The sequence below is a fragment of the Netta rufina genome (genome assembly GCF_964035555.1).
Source record: "Netta rufina genome assembly, chromosome: 28".
NCBI classification, from domain to species: domain Eukaryota; kingdom Metazoa; phylum Chordata; class Aves; order Anseriformes; family Anatidae; genus Netta; species Netta rufina.
The window spans coordinates 1889278-1907460 of record NC_140152.1 but is presented as its reverse complement, the minus strand read 5'-3'; the positions used below and the strand labels follow the sequence as shown (position 1 = coordinate 1907460).

Genomic DNA, 18183 nt, shown 5'->3' with positions numbered 1-18183 from the left:
GCTAGTTTGCCACAGGGGCAAAGTCTTAAAAACCACCTCCTAAACTGTGGCATTTCTCAGACTGATTCCAAACCCTTACAGTCTTACCTCTACATTTATATAGTAGCCTAAAATAACTCTTCTAGCTGATCTTGTGGTGGAAGGGAAAGCTGAGAAGAAAGTGAGTGAGATTGATTTACCAACTCCTCTAAGGGGAGAGAGATGAGTGCTCTTCGTGGGCGACTGCCAGGGAAGACAGCAAGCAGTTATATTTATAGTAGCATTTATAGAATAGCTTACTGAGGTCAGAAAAACAGAAGCAGCAGGCAGCCACTTTTCAAACTGGTATGAAGTTTGACTTTTGACTTATCAGACTCCACAGAAGTCCATCAGGTGTACCAGTGCCACTCTGCTGGTAACACAGAAAAACACCTGTCAGAATTAATATCGTTGTAATCAAAACAATAAATTATTTTTGCTGCAAGTGACAAGTTAACAAAGACACAAGAACACAGATATGTCAAGAGGAAGGCCTCATGTGTAGCCCCTGTCATAAGCAGGGTGCATTTTTGTCTGACTGAGCCGAACAACAAAATGCAGGTGCATACACCAGAACATTCACACACTCAGTGAGTCCTGGACAAAGGAGTACTGGAAAAAAAAACCTTTATTGTGTGAACACCACAAACGCCACGCTCCTCTCCATCTGTGCCCCACGTCCAGCTGAGATGATGCATGCTGGTGGCTCCGAGTACATGGGACAAGTCTTCAGCACCTGAAAAGGAACAGCAGAGCCTGTGTCTGCCTGGGAGCACAGCATCCTCCCTCTGCCACTTGGGGGGCAGCAGGGCCGGGCAGTGCCAGGGAGAATGCGGCGCTCACCGGCTCAGCACGGGGGAAGGGGGCACCCACCGGCTCAGCGCAGCCTTCGGGCCTCACGCTCGGACTCCAGCAGGGTGAGGACATCGCCCTCTCGCACCGGGCCCTTCACGTTGCGGATGATGGAGCGGCTCGTGTCGTCCATGAACTCCACGCGCACCTGCGGCACGAAGCGGCCTCAGCACGGCCCGGCGCGGCCTAGCGGCGGCACCGCCACCCGGCCGGACCCACTCACCTGCGTGCACTGCCCCTGGGAACCGGTCCGGCCCAGCACCTTGGTCACCTGCGGGCAGAGAGCACGGCGTCAGCCCACAGCCCCAGCCCACAGCCCGCAGCCCAGCGCCATCCCGCTCCCACCCCGCACCCTGGCCAGCTTGATGGGCTGCACGCGGCTCGTGTCCATGGCGGCTCCGCGGGACAGGAAGGGGGCGGTGCCGCTCCCGCTCCTCCTTATATAGCCTCCAAGTCTCGCGAGACCCGGCGTGCCCCGCGCGCCTCGCCCCGCCCCGCCCCGCCCTGCCCTTCACAGCGGCCAAGATGGCGACGGCCACCCGCATCATCCAGCGGCTCCGCAACTTCGCGGCGGGGGTGAGGGCGGCCGCGGGGCCGGGGGGGCTGGGGGTGGCCGCCGCCTTCATCTCCTGAGACGTTGTCGCCTTGCCTTGCAGCGGGACCTCCAGGCCAAGCTGCAGCTGCGCTACACGGAGATCTCTAAGAGGTACCGGGGGTGCTGCGGCCCCAGCCCCTGAGGGCAGGGGGCTCTGCGCGGGCACCGGGGGGCTGAGGGGGCCGCTCCGTACGGCCACAGCCACAGGGTCGGCAGGAACCTCAGGCCAGCCGGCCCCAGCCACCTGCTGCGGCAGGGATGCTGCCAACCCGGTCAGGGTGCCCGGGGCATTGCTGTATAACAGCGTTCGTGTATAACAGCATTCGTGTATAACATGTTCATGTCAGGCCTTCTGGTTGTCCTGGACACCTCGCAGCCCCTGCCTGACCCGTATGCGGTACTGCAGCACCAGTGTCGCGTAGCACGGAGCTCCCCTGGCACCCACTGACGTGTTGAAGTCCTTAAACTTTTCCCCTCCAGATCCCAGCCGCCGCCTCGGCTCCCGGTGGGTCCTAGCCACAAGTTTGCAAATAACTATTACTGCACGCGGGACGGGCGCCGAGAGACCTTCCCTCCTATTGTGGTTGCGTCGACGCAGAAAACCCTCGCTGCAGGGGCTCAGGCCAGCAGGTAGGTCTGACCTGGTCTGTCCTCCAGCTCTGCTCCTGACACTGCTCAGCATGAGCAGGTTTGAGCCTTGTGTGGTTTGTACCAAAAACACGGAATTCTTTCAATAAGCAACATTGACTTATAGATTAGAAGAAGGCTGAGCTAATTCTTTGTACTTGTCTTCTCTTGAATAAATAAATGAGTTGACTGGAAATTGACTTTTGGCGTTAAAAAAAGCAACACTCAATTTAGTCTGAGCACTGTTAAAACTTCTTCTCTCTTCCTTTTTCTATCCCAGTTCGGGCACTACAGTGACAACAGCTGAGAAAAAGCCAGTGACACCAGGGCCACCAATTAAGAAGTGGGAAATCTCAAAAGACCAGCCCTATTTGTGAGAAATTAATAAGGCTGGATGTACAGATGTTGGTTCATGAAAAAGCAGTACTCTGATGGGTAAGCCTGCAGTGGATTTGGGTGCAATGATGCTGGATGGAACTTATCCACATATATTAAGTTTTGCTGATGTATGACTAATAAATGCATTTAAAGTTGTAATTATCCTCCCATTTTACCTGTCCTGTTTGAATCGTTCAAATTATTTTAACAGCGTTTTGGGTGTAAAGTTTTCTTGAGGGAATAGTAAGATAGTATAGAAATGGAGCTTGGGCTTCGTGGATTTATATGCTGTCTGTGGCCTCAACTGCTCCAAGACGAGACCCAGAAGCACAGCTGGAATATCACTGAAGGTCAGAGCTGAACAAAGCATGCCTGGAGCTGCAAAGGACCTGATGATTTTATTTTCTGGTAAGAAACATTAACCAGTTGATGGCACTGTTTGGTTCCTGTCTGCCTCAGTCATCCTCAGGATGGTTTTAGCGTCCATCAGTTCATCCTGCCACTGCTCCCTTGAGGCTGTGATCTGTGAAAAATGCTTGATACAGATTTTGGTCTAAAGCTTGGCTTTGTAGCATGCCAAGCTCTTTGTGATACTTTGTGTGTGTTGGTTCAAAGGAATCCAGCTGCTTACTCTCACTTCCCAGGCCAGTTGTTACCAGTCAGTCAGCAGCGAAGATCATTTCTGGCTCATGCAGCAAGCACCTGGTCCCCTGCTCCGCCTGCCCTGCTGCAATGACACACATTTCAACCACAGAGCAGCCAGGTCCTGCCCTTCCCCAGGGACAGCTGATTTGCCAGGCTTGTGCTGTGGTGTTGTGTCCTGGTTTCAGTTAGAAGGTTAAACCACGACATGTTGCCATGAGCTCTGCTGATTATTCTACAGCAAGTATATCGATTTTCCTGCAGCTGCTAGAAGATGCTGGAAGATTGCTGACAGGGTTATGCCGAGTCTGCGAAGTCAGTTGGCTGGGCGCATTAGTTGTATCCCGCTGTCTTGACAGGACCAGCCAACAGCTTAAAAAATCATACAGTTGACAAGGGAAGACTGACCGATGTCATCCCCCTTGGACTTCTGTAAGGCCTTTGACATGGCATCCTTATCTCCAAATTGGAGAGAGGTGGATTTGAAGGGTGGACCATTCAGTAGATACTGGCTTGAAGGTCTCACCCAGAGAGTGGTCAATGGCTCCGTGTCCAGGTGGAGTCTGGTGTTGAGTGGTGTCCCTCAAGGGTCTGTCCTGGGACTGGGGCTGTTTAATATCTATAACAGTGACACAGATAAAAGGGATCAAGTGCACCCTCAGCAAGTTTGCAGGTGGCAGCGAGCTGAGTGGTGCAGCTGACAGAGGAGAAGGAAGGGATGGCATCCAGAGGGACCTGGAAACTTTATGAAAAGCCCACGGGGACCTCATGAAACCTGAACACGAGGTGAAAAGATGAAAAGATAGCAACTTTTTTGGGAGATAGCGATAGGGCAAGTTTGAATGCCTTTAGGCTAAAAGAGGCGAGATTTAGATTAGAGGTCGGGAGGAAACAGCCCTCAGGCCGCTGAGGCGCTGACGGGCGGAGCTCCCCCCACCCCCCCCGCCTCTGAGGCGGGCACTGAGGGGCTGCTGAGGGGGGCGGGGCCGCCTGAAGGTCGCGCGCCACTGCCGCTGCGGAGGGGGCGGAGGCTGCGCGCATGCGCCGTGCCGCCGCACGCGGCCCGCTTTATAGGCGCGTGGCAGCAGCGGCGGGCTCTGCTTGCAGCGGTGGCAGCGGCATGGCGCGGGTGCTGCTTGCGCTGCTCCCCCTGCTCCTGCTGCTGCTGCTGCCCGGGAGCAGCGGGAGCGGGCGGGCGGGGCCCAGCCGCGCCTCGCTCCCCTCCTCCCCATTGGCTCCCGCCGCCCGCTCCCCGCGCACGCCCTCGGCTCTCATTGGCTGGCGCCGCCGGCGGCTCAGGTGCGCGGGCTGCGGGGGCCTCGCCTCAGGGGGGGACGGGGACGGGGCTGGGGCCGGCTGGGCTCTGGCGGCTCCCCTCAGCCCCAGCCCCAGCCCCGACCCCTCGGGCTGCGCCCCGGGGCTGTTCCGCTGCGAGGAGCCGCACGGGGAGTGCTTCCCCCGAGAGTGGATCTGCGACGGCCACCCCGACTGCATGGACGAGCGTGACGAGCTGGGCTGCGAGGCCAGCGGGAGCCCGGCGGGGCCCGGGGCCGGCGGCACAGGTGAGGAGGGGCTGGGCCGAGGGGGGAGCCGGGCCCCGTTCCAGAGGTGTTGGCCCCTCAGGGGTTGTCCCGGTCATGGCAGTGGGCCCCGGGCGCTGTTTGTGTTTGGGGCGGAGGGAGCCCCCCCCCAGCTTCCTTCCCGGCAGCCGGTGCTCAGCTCCTCAGGGCTCCCTCGGGAAGCGCCTCTGGAGAGGTTTCTTCCTCAGGATGTGGCTCTGGATGCGACCAGCTGCTGCCACGAGGCTGTGCTGAGGGAAGGCAGAGAATCACAGAATGGCTTGGGTTGGAAGGGACCTTAAAGACCCTCTGGTTCCTACCCCAGCCATGGGCAGGGACACCAACCCCTAAATTTGGTTGCTCAGAGCCTCATCCAGCCTGGCCTTGAATGCTTCCATTGATGGGGCATCCACAGCTTAGGTGCTGGGGGTACCTGATGCCTCATACTGGCAGGCCACTGTAAGTTCTCTCCAGAGCTTTTTTTTCTCCAGGCTGAACACCCCCAGCTCCCTCAACCTGTCCTCATAGCAGAGCTGCTCCAGCCCCTTGATCATCCTAGAGGCCTTCCTCTGGACTCGCTCTAATATGTCCCTGCCCTTCTTGTGCTGGGGGCCCCAGAGCTGAACACAGGGCTCCCGGTGGGGTCTCACAAGAGCAGAGCAGAGGGGGACAATCCCCTCCCTTGCCCTACTGGCCATGCTGCTTTTAATGCAGCCCAGGATACGGTTGGCTTTCTGGGCTGCAGGCACGTTGCTGGCTCATGTTGAACTTCTCGTCCACCAACACTGGTTGCTTTCTTTATTGGCCTTCTGTCCTCTTACCCTAACCTGTCTAAGAGGGGTGAGGAAAATCTCCTAGCTTTCCTATTGTGTGGACTAATCATAGTAACAGGAGATAAGGCTTTGCTTCAAGCAATACGAACCTGTTGGCACACATAGGGTAAACTGGGAGCTCAGTCAGGTTTGGACTGGAGGCTGCTCTGAACGCTGATCTTAAGGTGAATTTCTTAAGGAAACCTGATGGACTTGTTTTTTTCATCACAGAGGCTTCAACTACCCCTGTGCCTGGGCACACTCTGCCATCAAGGAGTCAAGGCTGCACGTGGGTGTTGATTATTGCAGGTATGTGAGGCTTAAAGTGCCGCACGTGGTTTTGGCTCTGGGTTAGGCTATAACTGACTTTCCTAATGACATTTATTCCAGACCAGCATCAGTAGCTGTGTTCTCTGGGCTTGGAGGCTTAGGGAAGGCTGTACACCATGGCTTGAGCACTTCTGGAGCTCTGATTTGGACAAACTGTGCCTTCCCCTTGGAAAGGCATCTTGTTTCATGCGGTCTGGCACTAACACTTCCATGCTGGCTGTCCATTATCCTTGAGGAAGATGCTGATCTCTGATTGTTGAGCATCAGAGCCTGGTGCTGATGTCCGCACCAGGTGCAGTGAGTGGTTCTCTGCTTGTGCACTCTTCTCTTTAGTGCTCCTGAGCTGCCTGGTAGCTGTGGGTGGTATCGTTGCATGGGCCCAGTCCAAAGCAAAAAGCAGGTCTGACATCTTCAGTCTTGAAGAAGCATCAACTGAGGAACAGTTGATATCTGACAAGAGCCAGGCAGGCTTATTTTCCTGGAAGGTACGTTCCTTGCACCCCACATGTACTGTGTGTGAGGGAGAAATGCCACCTTGCCCTCTAGAGCTTCCCCCTCCGGGGTAGCCCTTCCCAGTTCTCCCTGCTGCTGGTCAGCCACATGCTCGGGCTTTGTTTGCCCTGAAGCAGCAGAACTCTCCCCGTCCCTTCTTTCCTCACAACCAGGCATGAGGACTCCTGTTTGACTGCAGGGGTCATTGCACAACCGAATCTGAGAAAATGCTGGCTCCTTTCAGTAGCACTTATGCAAAGATACTAATTTTCTGTTGTGGATTTTCTTCTTCCACTCCATACAAACTGAAGTAACACCAGATTTCTGGCCAAAAGGACTGCAATAACCAGGTGTTTCTTTTCCTGTAACAGGGATCTTTTGCTGCGAAGCGATAAGATGGGACTAAGTTCATTTCCCTCTCACTCATGACAGAAGCTGACTGAACTTACACATTAAGCTCTCCAATCTGGTTTGTTATTACACTAGCACGCTCTCCTTGGAAATGGGTCTGAGGTTGTGCAACTACTTTTGCACTGGAAATTGAACAGGACCTTCCCTGGTGCTGTGCAATCACCCCTCATTAAGGTGACAAATTCCCTCATTGTTCTTGCCTACAAGGATTGTTAACACGGCTTCACATCAGCGTGGCCTTTGACCCAAAGACTTTATTCTCCTTGAGACTGGAGGTGCGGTGCCAGGTGCTACTGTTTTCTTCCACTTCCAAACAAGAGCCTTTTGTTGCCTGCCCCCTTCTTCTGCCTGGATTTTGTCAGGTGTCGGGGAGTGGAAGTTTTCTCACCCTTTTGAGTAGGAGCTCACTGAATCCGCACAGCTCAGATGTGCACTCTGTGTTCACGCTGGTGTTTCGATGCTGCTCAACCCAACGCACTGTCCAACTGCAGGGATGAAAGCTGAAAATCTTCCTGTCCACCTGAGCCCTGCGTCACCCCCAGACAGCACGGGGCAGGCAGCACCTCAGCACGCTCCCTGCCAGCACGGATCTCGCCCCCTGCAGAGCAGCACCTTCACCCCAGTGCTGAGTTCTGAATGTTGTTTCTCTAATGTTAGAGCTGTCATCCGTAGGCCTCTTTTGCTGGAGGTTCTGAGTGTCTGGTGTCTTTTGTTTTCAGCTTGAAATAACCGGTGTCTTGTGTCAAATGCTGTTGCCTCTGCTTTGTGGCACGCACAACTGTTTGTGACTGGCTCAGTGTGCGCTTTTGAGAACTGACAGTATCAGAGATAACTGACCAGTGCCTCTAACTCAGCACTGACCTCTCCCATGTATTTCTTGCACAAGTGCTTAATGTGTGTAAAAGACAAAAAGCTGCTGCCTTGTCTGTTGCATTCTGTGCCTTGAGGTGAGAACCTGGCTTCCCACGCAAACTCTCGTCATCACCCTTAGAGCTTGCTCTTGGATAGTGTGCAAGCGTGCAGCTGTAACTCATGTGAGAAACTGCTATATGAGGCAGTGGAGTACTGGGCTATGCCAGAACGGTTATTTTTAGTACCAAGAGGTCACTTGCAAGGGGACACACAACCTTGTCTCTGTTTCCATAGGGACAATTGGAGATAGCTGTTGGTGAATGACACAGGAAAATAAAGAACTTGAAACTGTAATGACATCTCAATTTGTGTTTTTTTTTGTGTGTGTGTGTGTTTTTTTTTTTATTGGGTTTGTTCAAATTCTGTAATTGGGAGACTGGGACCTGTATCAGTTCTGAATTGTGTCCTGGGAAAGAGGGCAGGGGGAGAGTGGATTGGCGTGGGCAGACAGGGGAGGCAGGTGCTGCCAAGTCTGCGTGGCCCCGAGGAGACTGCAACACACACCACCTGTACTGGGAATGTGAAATACAGGCCTGGAGGAGAGAGAATGGAGTGGGTGGGCGTGGGAAACGCAGCTGGCACTTGCACTGGGGTGCTACTGCAGAACAGGTGCCAAAGGAGAGGCTTGGACAAGAGCAAGGTGGGAAATCGAGACTGCATCAGCTCGTTCCTTTTCCATCAGAGCGGGAAGGTGCTTCAGAAACCCTGGCAGGACAGGGCTGAGGGAGGGCTGGTCCTGCGATAGCTGCCTGGCTTGTGGTGGCAGGGGTCAGCTGTCACCAGCCTGTCCCCGATCATCCTCTTAGCGTGAGCTGTTGAGCTGAGGCTGTCCCGTTAGGCTGGGCAGAGCCGCTTGCTGCGTGCCATGGGAAGCGAGGCTGGTGTGTGAGCTTCAGAGGGGCAGCCTCTTCCCACTGTGAGGTCTCCAGGCTTGGCTTACTGATCTCTGCGTGTTTCAAGCTTGGAAAAAAGCCTCTGTTTATGGGCCTTGTTCAAAAACTTGGAGCGTATCTGAGACAGTCATTTCCCTTCCTCTGTCCCATGCCAGAAGCTTTTTTATTGCCCTAATCTCCAGGCTCAAAGACTTCAGTTCTGGCTTCTGAGCTGCCCTTCAGCCTGATAGCAGCTTTGTGCTTCGGGTCTCTGCATTTTGAAGTCACTCGCCCTGCTGCCCACGCTGCTTTTGATGCAGCCCAGGATACGGTTGGCTTTCTGGGCTGCAGGCACGCGCTGCTGGCTCGTGTTGCATTTTTCATCCACCAGTCCCCTCAAGTCCTTCTCCACGGGCTGCTCGCCATCTGTTTGTCAGCCGTGATGGTTGGGATGATTTTTGCTGATGTTTGGGATTGGCCTGACCCAGGTGCAGCACCTTGCACTCGGCCCCCTTGAGGTTGGTGGAGTTCAGAAAGCATTTGGACAATGCTCTCAGCAATACGGTTTGATTTTTGGGTGGTGCTGCGTGAAGGCAGGAGTTGGATTAGATGATTCGCGTGGGTCCCTTCCAACTCAGGATATTCTGTGTGCGCCCACTTTTCCAGCCCCTCCAGGTCCCTCGATGGCATCCCTTCCTCCTGGGGCAGCTGCTCACCACTGGACACCGAGCTGTCAACCACAACTCCTGGGCACGGCAAGTTTCGTGTGCTGATGTAGGGTTGTGTGCCAGGCTGACGTAAGGATGGACCTGCCCCTGTTAACTTTGCCTCCCATTTACCTTTAAATCCAAAGGATTATTCCCTTCTCTTCAGTTCCTAAAGGTCAGGGGGACCGTTCACCGCATACTTTATCTTCCAGTGTCTCATTCCATGTTCATCCTCCTGCTGACGGACTGACGGGGCTGAAGGCAGGTGTGATGACCAGGCGGCACAGGGCAGCAGTGCAGGAGCAGCTTGCCACACTGGGGGCCACATGGGCACTGCCTGGATGCTGGACGGTGCCCTCACCTCTGGAAATCTGCACGGGGGGGTGGAGGGGTGAGCTGGGAGGTAGCGACTGCTTTGCTTCTGTGACAGCTGATGGGGCAGGGGCAGCTGCATCGACACTCGTGCTTGGTGAAGGACTGATGCCAAGAGCAGCATCTGTTGTGGGGACACAAAGCTGATACGAATCTCCTGCGTCTGCACCGTTGCGCCCCTGGCAAGGGAGGCGTTCGGGGTCAGATCAAGGCAAGCTCGTGCTCTCGCTTTGACTTGCTCTAGTGGATGCACTGCTTGGAAATGGGGTAATGTGCTGAACACAACCTAACGAGGAGAATAAGGACAAAGAAAAGTGCAATAAATAGTTCCTTACGTAAAGGGTTAATGCTTCAATCTCCTTATTGTCTTAAGGAGCGGACACTTAGCTGCCTCCAGCTCCTACGGCGCAAACTGCAATCTGATAAGCAATCGGCTTTGGGAACCTGGCAGGTGCCACGTGGCGCCGTGACCCGGCCACTGCCCCTCAGGCAGCAACTCCCCGCTGCTCCCATGGGCTCAGAGCCTGGTGGGAGCGGTCCCATGAAGCCGAAGCTGCTGTCCCACAGCCCCTAACGGGAATCGCTGCTTCAGAGGGGCAGGCACGATGAGGCAGCTGGAGAGGAGGCGTGTGAGTCTCTCTGCAGGGCTGAAGATCGGGGATCGCCGCGGCTGCTGCCAGACCCCGGAGGAGGAGGATGTCCACATCCCGTTTGCACAGGAGAGCCTGGTAAAGCAGTGGAGCTCCATGCAGAACGTGACAGACAGCAACCAGGAGAAAAGCGAGATGCCCCTTCAGAGGAGCAAGTACTTCCTCAACATTAACGTGGGCGGCACGCTGTTCCACATAGCCTGCAAAGCGGCAGCCCGATACCCCGTCACCAGGCTTGGGAAGCTGGCCATTTACACAGACCCTACGAAGAAGCTGCAGCTCTGCGATGACTACTCAGTGCAGAAGAACGAGTACTTCTTCGACAGAGATCCTTCCATCTTCCACTACATCTTCCACTTCTACCGCAGCGGGGTCCTGTGGATAATGGACGAGATGTGCCCCAGTAACTTCGTGGAGGAAATCGAGTACTGGGGAGTCCACCTGAAATACTCCCAGCGCTGCTGCCGGATCCTGTTTGAGGAAAAGCAAGACGAACTCAGCGAGAACCTGAAAATACAGAAGGAGCTGGAGGCAGAACTGGAGCCTCTGGAATCAGCGGAGCAGTTTGAGGGCAAATGTTTGGGGCAGTTTCGGAAGATGATCTGGAACCTCATTGAGAACCCTTACTCTTCTGTCCCAGCCAAGATCATTGCTGTCATGTCAAGCCTCTTTGTGCTCATCTCCATTGTGGGCATGACCCTGAGCACAGTGGAGGAGATGCAGCACAAGACAGGGAAGCAGTGGATGGAGCTGCTGGAGATGGTCTGCGCCATCTTCTTCACTTCCGAGTACCTCATGCGACTCATCTCCTCCTCCAGCTTCAAGAAGTTTTTGCGGGCGGCGCTCAATGCCGTAGACCTGGTGGCCATTCTGCCGTTCTACATCCAGATCCTCTTTGAGAATCTGGACGAAGGAGACACCCTTTACCACGAGGAGCTGCACCAGATGGAGAATGTGAGCAAGCTGGGCAAGGTCCTCAAGCTCATCAAGCTCATGAGGATCTTCCGCATCCTCAAGCTGGCGCGCCACTCCACCGGCCTGCGGGCTTTCGGCTTCACCATGCGCCAGTGCTACCAGCAGGTTTGCTGCCTCCTCCTCTTCATCGCCATGGGGGTCTTCACCTTCTCTGCTCTCATGCACTCGGTGGAACACGATGTCCCAGGCACCAACTTCACCAGCATCCCCTACGCGTGGTGGTGGGCAGCGGTAAGGTGTGGGCGCCTCAGCTCCGGGGAGGGGTGCGGTGTCGCTCTGTGGGACGGGGCTGCCTTGGTGCTCCGGGGATTCGGCACCGCTGCTGCCCAGGATGCAGGAAGGGGCCCCGGTTTCCCAACTGCTTTGTAGTGATGGGCGAGGCAGAGCCCTGCACGCTCTGAAGAAAGAAATCAGAGATTTGGACTAATCTCAGAGGCTCCAAAGTCAGCGCTAGAGCAGGTTGTTGGGGCAGAGCCTGCACTAATGTAGCCTGGATTGGTAACAAGGGGAACGTGGCTCAGTCTGGGCATTCCCTGCGGTGGCAGCCGGGACCCAAGCAGCTGGGTGGCTGCGGTTCGTGCTCTGTGGGCACAGGGAGAGCCACTCATCCCCGCAGCCTGTGCAGCAAAGCAGCTCGCAGAACACAAGGGGACGCGCAGGGGCAGGGCTGGTGGCACTGAGGAGGGGGACCCAGGGCTGCACGTGAGAACCCGGGGGACATGATGGCACATCCTCAGCCTGTGTGCAGAGAGGGGACACAGACCGGAGGGTGCTGCCACTGGGGACAGGAACCTTTGTTCACTGCCTGCAGAGCCAGCAGCTCTGCTGAGCCAAGCACTAAAATAAACTGGGATTAACTCAGGGGTGAGGAGCAGCTAAAGCACTGGAGAGCCAGGGGCTGTGAGGAGATTTTGCTCTACAGAGGAAATGATCCCACTGATCACTTCTGCTGTTATAATTCCCCTTGGCCACCACAGGCTGCCTCCTTCAAATGCTTTCCTCCCAGAGGAAGTGCCTCTTAACAAAATCAGCCCATCTGGGTTTTTTAATGCTGGGAGGTTCCTGAATGGCTGTTCCCAGCCCTGGTCTGCATCTCTCCACTCAAAGTCCAAACCCTTCTGCCTCAGCTGTTGATGTGGCCCATGGCTCTGCTCCCCTAGCCCAAATGTGGCTCCCTGGGGTGTGTCTCTGGGCAGTGCCTGAATTTCCTTTGAAAGGAGCATCCGGGAAGCTTCGACCCTGTGGGACTGGGCAGGTTTCAGCCAGGAAGGGCCGAGGCTGCTGCTCCCTGGGGGCAGGAAGCTCCGACAGACAGTCTGGCTGCTGAGAAAGTTCAGCTCGGTGATGTCCTGCTGCTTTGGAAGAGATGCACAGCAAGGGGAGGAGGGAGCAGGGAAGCTCGCCTCTGGTCTCTGCAGCTGGGGCCTCATCCAGCACCTTCCCCAGGATCACGGGGCCCACCAGGCTGCAGCCCGTGGGGCTGGGCTCAGAACCTCAGCAAGTGCCACTGCCAGCAGGGTGAGGGTCCCAGGGTGCAGCCCCCACCCTGCTGCTTGCCTGGCCAGGGCACCCTGCTCTGCTGCCTCGCATGAAGCGTCCCCACACCTGTGTGGCTCCCTCCCGTCTGGACCAGGGCTGCATTTGCCCCGGTGCAGGAGGAGGCAGCAGGATTCTGAACCAGGCACCAGTTCGTGGACGCTCAGGGCTGTTTCCCTCGTTTCCGCAGCCCAGGCCCTGCTTCATAGGCTCCTTTTCCCAAGCAAACCCAAGCTCGAACACCAGCTCCTGCCCCAGCCCATGGCAGCCTGCACCAAAGCATCCCCAGCTGCAGGGAGAGGGCCCTGCATGGGTCGGGGAGAGGTGGAGGAGCAGGGCAGGGGGAGAGCCCACAGCTGGCTTTGCCATGAGGGTGCCTCAGCCCGTGCTGGAGCTGGTGCACGGGTGGGCTGATGGCCCCAGGCCGTGGCCGTGCAGGCTGCTGGAGCAGGGAGAGCTGAGCTGGCTGCAGACGTGGTGCAGAGCAGTTCCTGGGTGATCCTGCACAGGGGAAGAGCAAGGTGGGTCCCCTCATCACCAGGTGGAGCCTGCACAGCACGTAGCGTTGCTCCTTTCTATTCCTCTCCCAGGTCAGCCTCTCCACCGTGGGCTACGGAGACACCGTGCCCGACACGGTGCTTGGCAGGATGGTGGCGTTCGGCTGCATCTCCTTTGGCATCATCCTCAACGGCATGCCCATCTCCATCCTCTACAACAAGTTTTCTGACTACTACGCCAAGCTGAAGGCCCACGAGAACGAGACCAGCCTCTCCCTCAAGCTCTCCAGGAGGTTCCGCTTCAAGGAGCGAGCTCTGCGGAAGCTGTCCGAGTGCTGCAGAGCTGAGCCCCGCTGCCACCGCTGACCCCGCGCTTCCCAGTGTCCTTCCCACCAAGCCCAATTCCCTTTCCAGCGCCCGGCGGTGCTGCAGGGGTGCAGAGAGGGCTCGGGGTGCTGCTGGGCTGGGAGCCACGGGTGCTGGCCATGCTGGGGTGCAAAGGTGGCAGCCAGAGCGTCCCCGGGAACAGACCTTCAATAAACCAGAGCCGAACGGTTCATCGGGCAGCCACTTTGTGTTAATGAGTGAACAGCTCGTGCTGAGGGGTGAGCAGTGAGCTGAATCACCCCCACTTTTCAGCACACTGCTATGTCTGAGGAGGTGCTTTGCTGTTCCCTTGAAGTGTGGCACCGATCTATGACCATACAGAAACTGCCTTGTGCTGCTCGGAGTGCACGGCCGGGGCAGCGGGGCTTTGCCTTGTCCCACTGGGGCAATTGGCAAGGAGTGGACATCTCCCCAGGGGCTCACAACCCCCTTCCCATAGGTGGGAGGAGGTGAGCCTGGCTGCAAGTTAGTTTTGGGTGTGTGAGCACGTCCCGATGGGCTCACGGGGGAGGATCCCCCCCTTCCCAAGAGGGATGGGGAGAGGGGCCTTGGGCGGGTGGTGAGAGGAGGTGGTGGCAGGGAAATGCCACCAGCCATGGGTGCTTTTGGGTGAGCAGCAGGAAGGAAACTGGTGCCTACCAGCTGGGGTGGGACTTGGTCGCTGGCAAGCTGAGCTTGGAGGTGCTGGGGGTGGGCTGCTGGTGTCTGGGGCCCTGGTTAAGCGAATGCTGCAGTGAAACTGTTGGAAAGAGGCAGGATGGGCACACCTGCAGCTGCCCTGAGCCCCAGCACCCACCCCAGCTCCCCAGGGATCCCCCCACCACGGCATCTGGCTGACAGATCCTGAAGGCATTGGGCTGGGAAACACAGCCAAGGAACAGAAATCAGCAACCAAAAACTGCCCCAGAGGCTGAGCTGCAGCTGAATCGTCGTTTCTCTGCTCCTGCTGCCCCACGGGGTGTTTGCTGTCCCTCGGCCAGCATTGTCACAAGCAGTGGTCACAGAAGAAACCCCGCTGAGAACAGCACGTTTAATAGCTCCTCTGACTTCATTTTACAAAACGCAGCAATGTACAGACATTTACAGGACACTGTACAGGCAGTTTCTGTCATATATTAGTGCTCTTGCTATTTACATATAGTACAGCCTGCAGGAAGCCTTTGCAGGCACGGAAACCTGCACACCCTGCGTGGGGCACCCTGACACAGAGCCGTTCCCCCGGGGCTGCCAGCTCCGAGGGCTCATTTGGCTCAATTCAGTTCAGCCCTGAGCCTTCCTGGGCAGAGCCGGGCACCTCCTTGCTCTGCTCTGCCCAGTCTCTGTGGTACCGCTGCGGGTTTTTGCAGGACAGACCCTCGCAGAGAGATCCCTCTGCAGGAGGAAATCTCCACATCGCCTCTCGGTGCTCCCAGAGGGAGCAGCAGCAGCCCCCACTTGCTCCTCCTGCCTCAGTGGCAGCCGCAGCTCCCAGCCACCATGTCGTCGTACTGCTTGAGGACCACGTTCTCGTCGTCGTCGAAGTAGAGGAGGTTGATGGAGTGGAGTTTGTCCGGCACGCAGCAGGGGCTGCTGACACCCTCACTCAGCTTGAGGGCGTTGATGATGGACTGCACGGTGGCGTGGTTGGTTGGCCGCATGTTCTCGCCCAGCGGGAAGGGGCAGGAGCCTTTGCAGTGGTAGGCGTTGTAGCCCCGCGGTGAGATGATCCACCCGGACCAGCCGATCTCCTCGAAGTCCACGGACAAGGGGTGCCTCTGGCAGGGCTGGAGCCGGTCCAGTGAGCGTGTGCTGCGTGGCCCGATCAGCTTGGGCACTGTCATCTTGGCAGGAAGAACAGGGTCCTGAGGCTGTAAATCTACCCCAAACGAGAAAACGATTCCATTAGCACAAGCACATGAGCCTGATGAAGGAGGAAGCAGAGCAGCAGCCCTGGCCACCCCTCCATGCCCGCTGTCTGCAGCTGCCCTTAGGTCGGACTGCCACCGCCATGGAGCTGATCAGTGAGAGCAAAACCCAAATTTACATCTGTAAGCCCGCACCCGTGTTCAGGCTAACCCGATGAGAACAGGAGCAGCCCGAGCACCCTGCAGGTGAGGTATTGTGGCACCGAGCTGTGCTGGGGAGTGCAGCACCTACCTGGGAAGTCAGCCGTGGGCAGGGACGCTCCCCGGCGCCCGTCATCAGTGAACAGGACCAGCATGGGCTTCTTGCTCTCGTGGTGGTCCCTGCTGGACGCAAACTGTATAGCAGGGGAGTCGAGCGGGCTCCCGCCCAGGCCATGGACTGTCACCAGCAAACCCCGATTGCTACTCTCATCTTCGGTCCAGTCGCGAACCTGGAGAAGCAAAACCAGTGTCACCGCTGTGGGATGGGGCAGGTGTTGCTGCAGTGTCCCCACTGCAGGTGACAGGTGCCCCCTGCCACCCCAGGACACCCAGTGCCCCCCAGGCAGTGCAGCTGCAGCCACAGGAAGGGGCTGTGCTGCTCCCGGGCTGCGGCACAGGGAACGCAGCAGGGGCCACAACTGCAGAGCTGCAGCATGATACCAGGACAGATCCATCCACCAGAGCTCATCCCTCCCCGCAGGCTGCATGCCCTGGCGTTGCTGTTAAGAGGGTGAACAGCAACTTGCATTGCAAGCCCAGATGGGACTGAAATGGGTTTAAGAAGCTGCAGCACGCAAAACACTTGTGTTGTTTTTGTTTTTGTTTTTTTTTTCCTTTGTGCCACCCAACTCAGCGTAAAAGTACTCACAGCCTGTGTGATGGCAAAGACCTCCCAGCCAGAGCCCTGCAGTGAGAGGAGCCTGGATGCCAGCAGCTTCTGCCCCTGGGGGGAGTCCGGTTCAGTCTTGTCCAGAATTTGGTAGATGCTGACCTGGGGAAGGAGGCAAAGGGCAATGAGCACCCGTGGGTTGAAGGGGAAACCCCCTTGGCACGGGTACTGGGGAAAAAGGAAGGAAATGGAGAGAAAGCACCTGTGGTATCCCTGAGCACAGGCTGGGAGCACCCCCATGTCCCTCTCCCCACCCTGTCCCCGTCCCCATCCTCACCTGGCAGAAGTGGTGCCGTTTGGGTCCGTCGGTGGCTTTTGGCCAGAGGCGGAAGAGATGCAGCTCCGCTGTCAAGATCTTTTCATTCTTGGCCACGCTGGAGAGGACGAACAGGAACCGCATCTTCTCGCCATGAGCTGCAGGGAGCAACAGGTTGGGAAGCGGAGCCAGACGGGAGGGTGGGGGAACAGCGCTCAGCCCCCTCCCGCAGCCCCCCTCTCCCCAGCACCCAGGGGCCTCCCCCCTTACTTTTATCCAAGAAGCTGCGGACCGTGTTGCCCTCCAGGATGTCGGGGTTCTTGGTGACACCATCAGCGTTGGCCACGGTGTTGAACAGATCCACCATGTACTGGGGAGGCTGCTTGAAGTGAGCTGGGGGGGGCGGAGGGTCTTCGATGCCAAAGACTTCCAGCAGCCTCTTGAGTGCCTCAGCTCGCCGGCTTGCTGCGCTGGCCGGGCTCGGGCACACCGGCCGTGCCAGCACCACCAGCAGCAGCAGCACGGTCCCCAGCATGGCTCTGCTGTCCCAGCCCCGGCTCGACTCCCCCCCTGCCTCCCCAGCACCGCATTTATAACTCGCTGGAAAGATGGATCGGGGTCAAATATGCACATGAGCAATCAGGAAGGCAAAGAGAGCTAATTGCCATGCTAACAAGGTGCAAAGCTGGGCTCCTGGGCACCCTACACCAATTAGCTCCAGTACACAAGCAGGAGGGGAGCGCTGCACCACAGCTCCAGGGAGACGCAGGTCCCGGCTGCACAGCCCCTCAGCAGGGCTGGCCAAGCTGCGTTTGCTCTCCCTAGGAGACTAACTGGTTTTTAATGACGGCACTAATGGGACAAACAGGAGAAGCTTTGTGTGGGGAAGCAAAGAGGGAGAGGAACAGCCAGGGCTGTTGCATGTGTCCCCTCCTGTCCCCAAGCTGCTCCGGCTGCCCTGCATGGCAGGGGGGCTCGGTGTCGTGCAGGTGTCCCTATCCCTCCGCCCTGCTAAACGTGCGGGGTGGGGTGTGTGTGTGTGGGGGGTGTGTGTATCTCCAATTGCCTTCCCCAGGATTCACAGGCATTTGCTGGTAATTCTGCAGTGCCCAATATTATTGAAATACCACGAGAACCCTGCAGGTTCAGGATGATGGGATAAAAGCCAATTCCTTGCTCGTGTTCCCTACCCAGAGGGAAACCAGGTTGGTAAAGGTGACCGCGCTGACACAGTACACTTGGACTCTTTACATTTGCTGTTTGTTCTAATGCCACATGACTGAACAGAAAAATTAGCACTATACAGTGCCATCCAGCCAGACAAAAGGAGCAGGATTAGAAAAGCCTGGTAGGTTTTATAGTGACCCGTGAATCCCACAGGAAATCCCTGTGAAGGAGGCCCGCAGGTACTTGCTCTGTGAGCAGCTTGGTGCAGAGTGGAAGGTGCAGGAGTAGAGCTGGACCTGTCCGTGTGTCTGTCCATCCGCTGGCAGGACTGAAGCACTTCCAGACCAATGCCGGCAGGAGA

At 56.9% G+C, this 18183-nt stretch overlaps 5 protein-coding genes across 5 annotated transcripts; 3 read left to right on the top strand and 2 right to left on the bottom strand.

Moving 5' to 3' along the window:
* Nucleotides 1–628: 628 nt before the first annotated feature.
* Nucleotides 629–1278, bottom strand: RPS28 (ribosomal protein S28). Its single transcript, XM_084302826.1, has 4 exons — nucleotides 1223–1278; nucleotides 1094–1141; nucleotides 892–1018; nucleotides 629–754 (listed from the first exon to the last, which is right to left on the bottom strand). Exons 1-3 carry the CDS (start codon nucleotides 1259–1261, stop codon nucleotides 896–898), a joined length of 210 nt encoding a protein of 69 aa, XP_084158952.1. The 5' UTR covers nucleotides 1262–1278; the 3' UTR covers nucleotides 629–754; nucleotides 892–895.
* A 90-nt stretch (nucleotides 1279–1368) lies between these two features.
* On the top strand, nucleotides 1369–2640 carry NDUFA7 (NADH:ubiquinone oxidoreductase subunit A7). The gene is made up of 4 exons (XM_084302821.1): nucleotides 1369–1446; nucleotides 1527–1576; nucleotides 1946–2095; nucleotides 2373–2640. Exons 1-4 carry the CDS (start codon nucleotides 1396–1398, stop codon nucleotides 2467–2469), a joined length of 348 nt encoding a protein of 115 aa, XP_084158947.1. The 5' UTR covers nucleotides 1369–1395; the 3' UTR covers nucleotides 2470–2640.
* A 1551-nt stretch (nucleotides 2641–4191) lies between these two features.
* Nucleotides 4192–7901, top strand: CD320 (CD320 molecule). Its single transcript, XM_084302812.1, has 4 exons — nucleotides 4192–4674; nucleotides 5715–5792; nucleotides 6147–6298; nucleotides 6677–7901. The coding sequence occupies exons 1-4, from the start codon at nucleotides 4233–4235 to the stop codon at nucleotides 6698–6700; spliced, it is 696 nt and encodes a 231-aa protein (XP_084158938.1). The 5' UTR covers nucleotides 4192–4232; the 3' UTR covers nucleotides 6701–7901.
* A 2283-nt stretch (nucleotides 7902–10184) lies between these two features.
* LOC311219456 (potassium voltage-gated channel subfamily V member 2-like) lies at nucleotides 10185–13603 on the top strand (the record flags this gene model as incomplete). Its single annotated transcript, XM_084302594.1, has 2 exons — nucleotides 10185–11435; nucleotides 13331–13603. 2 exons carry the CDS (start codon nucleotides 10185–10187, stop codon nucleotides 13601–13603), a joined length of 1524 nt encoding a protein of 507 aa, XP_084158720.1.
* A 1469-nt stretch (nucleotides 13604–15072) lies between these two features.
* Nucleotides 15073–17190, bottom strand: LOC311219603 (bone morphogenetic protein 2-like; the record flags this gene model as incomplete). Its single annotated transcript, XM_084302803.1, has 5 exons — nucleotides 15073–15479; nucleotides 15761–15959; nucleotides 16379–16501; nucleotides 16677–16813; nucleotides 16926–17190. 5 exons carry the CDS (start codon nucleotides 17188–17190, stop codon nucleotides 15073–15075), a joined length of 1131 nt encoding a protein of 376 aa, XP_084158929.1.
* Nucleotides 17191–18183: the final 993 nt, after the last annotated feature.